The 2,338-nt window shown below is 44.2% G+C and overlaps 1 protein-coding gene across 1 annotated transcript; it reads right to left on the bottom strand.

Annotated features, from left to right (window-relative positions):
* Window positions 1–378: 378 nt before the first annotated feature.
* LOC311314313 (zymogen granule membrane protein 16-like) lies at window positions 379–1,260 on the bottom strand (the record flags this gene model as incomplete). The annotated part of the gene is made up of 3 exons (XM_084444652.1): window positions 379–709; window positions 900–1,026; window positions 1,209–1,260. 3 exons carry the CDS (start codon window positions 1,258–1,260, stop codon window positions 379–381), a joined length of 510 nt encoding a protein of 169 aa, XP_084300778.1.
* Between the last annotated feature and the right edge of the window lie 1,078 nt (window positions 1,261–2,338).

Genomic DNA, 2,338 nt, shown 5'->3' with positions numbered 1-2,338 from the left:
AACTAGCTATCGGTATCTTTCTTGGAATCTGCATAGCCAGACCTAACGTTATCTCCACACTACAGCATCTAACGTAACTTATTACATGGCACTCTGAAATACTTGATTGTGATTACTGATTAGTGTAATGTTATGTTCCTCTCGGAGTGAATCTTATCACAGTATGACTGAAACAGTGCATTCTCTGGCATTTTGGCAACCAATACGTTGTGTTGTTGCAGTTCTTATCTTTAGACACTAGATGGGGGAAATAATCCACATACTGCATATTCTACCTTTAAGACAGTGTTATGTACAGAGTGTGTGTGTGTGTGTGTGTGTGTGTGTGTGTGTGTGTGTGTGTGTGTGTGTGTGTGTGTGTGTGTGTGTGTGTGTGTGTTAAGAGGAGGTGACGTTGCCAGAGATGTAGACCATTGCCCAGTGGGCCCCCAGGGACGTGATTCCATTCCCATTGAAGCGTCCACTCAGGATCCTCAGCTCTGTGCCCCTGTGCTCAGGGTAAAAGTTGAAGGAAATGTGGGTGGGCTGGCCGGCCCGCAGAGAGCGCCCCATATTGGTGGCAAACTCCAGCTCGTAGATGTAGTTGCGTGGTTGGTACTTCCCGGACACCTGGATGATGGCCTCATCCTCGTAGAGCTCCATCTCCTGCTTCAGGCCCACTTTGCGTCCCAACACTTTAGACCAGGCGTAGCCATACTTCAGCTGGATCCTGGGATGAAGACAAGGCAGGTGTTATGGATGGTGTTAGGACATAACTACTCTACATCCTGCACAGCGATGACTAGCAGAGAGCACCCTGGGTACTGTAGTTGGAACCCAGAGGTGGTAGCCTTGAGGGAGGGGTGTGGCTTAGAGGTTCTATGGGGCAGGTACAGTACAGAGGTACAGTAGTGACTCACCCAAAGATGTAGGAGTTACTGTTCTCCCACACCCTGACCGCAGTGATCCGTCCTTCCCCAGAGGAGGCGAAGGGACTTCCCCTTCCTCGCCCCACCGCTAGAGAATAGGAGGAGCGCTCTGGAACGGCTGGAACCACATGGAGGAGAAGGTGGTGATTTGTACGTCAATCTATTTATTTGTTTGTTTATCTGCCCCCTTAGCCAACCACCTTTATCTGCCTTGACATCCAATCTGAATGCCAACAAAAAATCGGAATGTTTCAATGTTGAAACTGAAAGCAGAGAGTTTGCGGTTGGTGAGATACTCACGCCCAGTCAAGCAGCTGGCCCAGAGGACAGCGAAAAACAGGACAGAATGCATTCCTGAAGAGGGTGGCAGCGTTATTATCACAGCAACACATCAATAGACATGTAGGTTTAAGTTTTCAATAAGCTTCAGTACAGAGTTTGTTCAGCTGGAAGTCTAGGGCAGGCCAATGCATGAACAAAGTATTTTAGTGCCCTGATGATTTATGGAAACTCAATCCTAATTCAAATAAAACTTAAAACACTGTGTTGTTTCTTAAAAAACACGTTAATCTTTATTGGAGTTTTCCATTTAACAAACACAAAATGCAATAAAGCCACATTAAACAAGTCAAACAATAGCTTATGGGTTCTTTCATCCAATCCTATTGCATCTAATCCTCTTTTCTTTTTCCTATTCAAACTTCAATATCAGTGGTGTCATCACCCTTCTCTCTATAATCTATCCACTTCTCCTATTTCCCTTCAAACTTTGCCATCTGCATCCTCACTATATGTGTGAACCTCTCCATGGCATAAAGCTCCTTTACAACACCTAGCCACTGCTCTTTCGCTGGGGGTCTATCTTATACCACGACCTCGTTATTGCTTTTTTACTAGCTACTACTGTAATAATATTTTCACCAAGTATCTATCCCCTCACTGTACATCATCCTGCGTTAAGTTCCCTAAGTAAAATACAGAGAGGACTTGGATATTTCATGTCCTAATATCTCCCTCAGTTCCCTCCACACCCCATCCCAATATTCCTTCATCTTCTGGCATTTACAAACTGCCTCTGCTTCACCACATAACCTCCAACATAATGTGATGCAGTTTTTATGAAGCATTGTAGAACATTTGAATAGATCAAGTTTGATACCTGTTAAAGCAATATGTGAATCTACAACACTGTGAGGTCATGAAATATACTGTATGATTACACTGGACATTTGTAATGCACTGTAAAAGTTACGCGTCGTAGTAAACCATGTATCCCTGTTCAGACACTGGAAATGTGGTCACAGACAGGTTTGAGCAATCACCAAAGACATGTAATCTCTTCAATTGTCCACTAGATGGAGGTAGAGTTGTAATAGTCAGGAAGTGTTGTATGTGAAGGAGAACCAGTATACTCTACTAGGGAAACGTCA

Source organism: Borostomias antarcticus (genome assembly GCF_949987555.1).
Source record: "Borostomias antarcticus genome assembly, chromosome: 10".
Classification (NCBI taxonomy): Eukaryota; Metazoa; Chordata; class Actinopteri; order Stomiiformes; family Stomiidae; genus Borostomias; species Borostomias antarcticus.
Note: the sequence above shows the minus strand (reverse complement) of the source record. Positions and strands in the feature narration are given on the sequence as shown.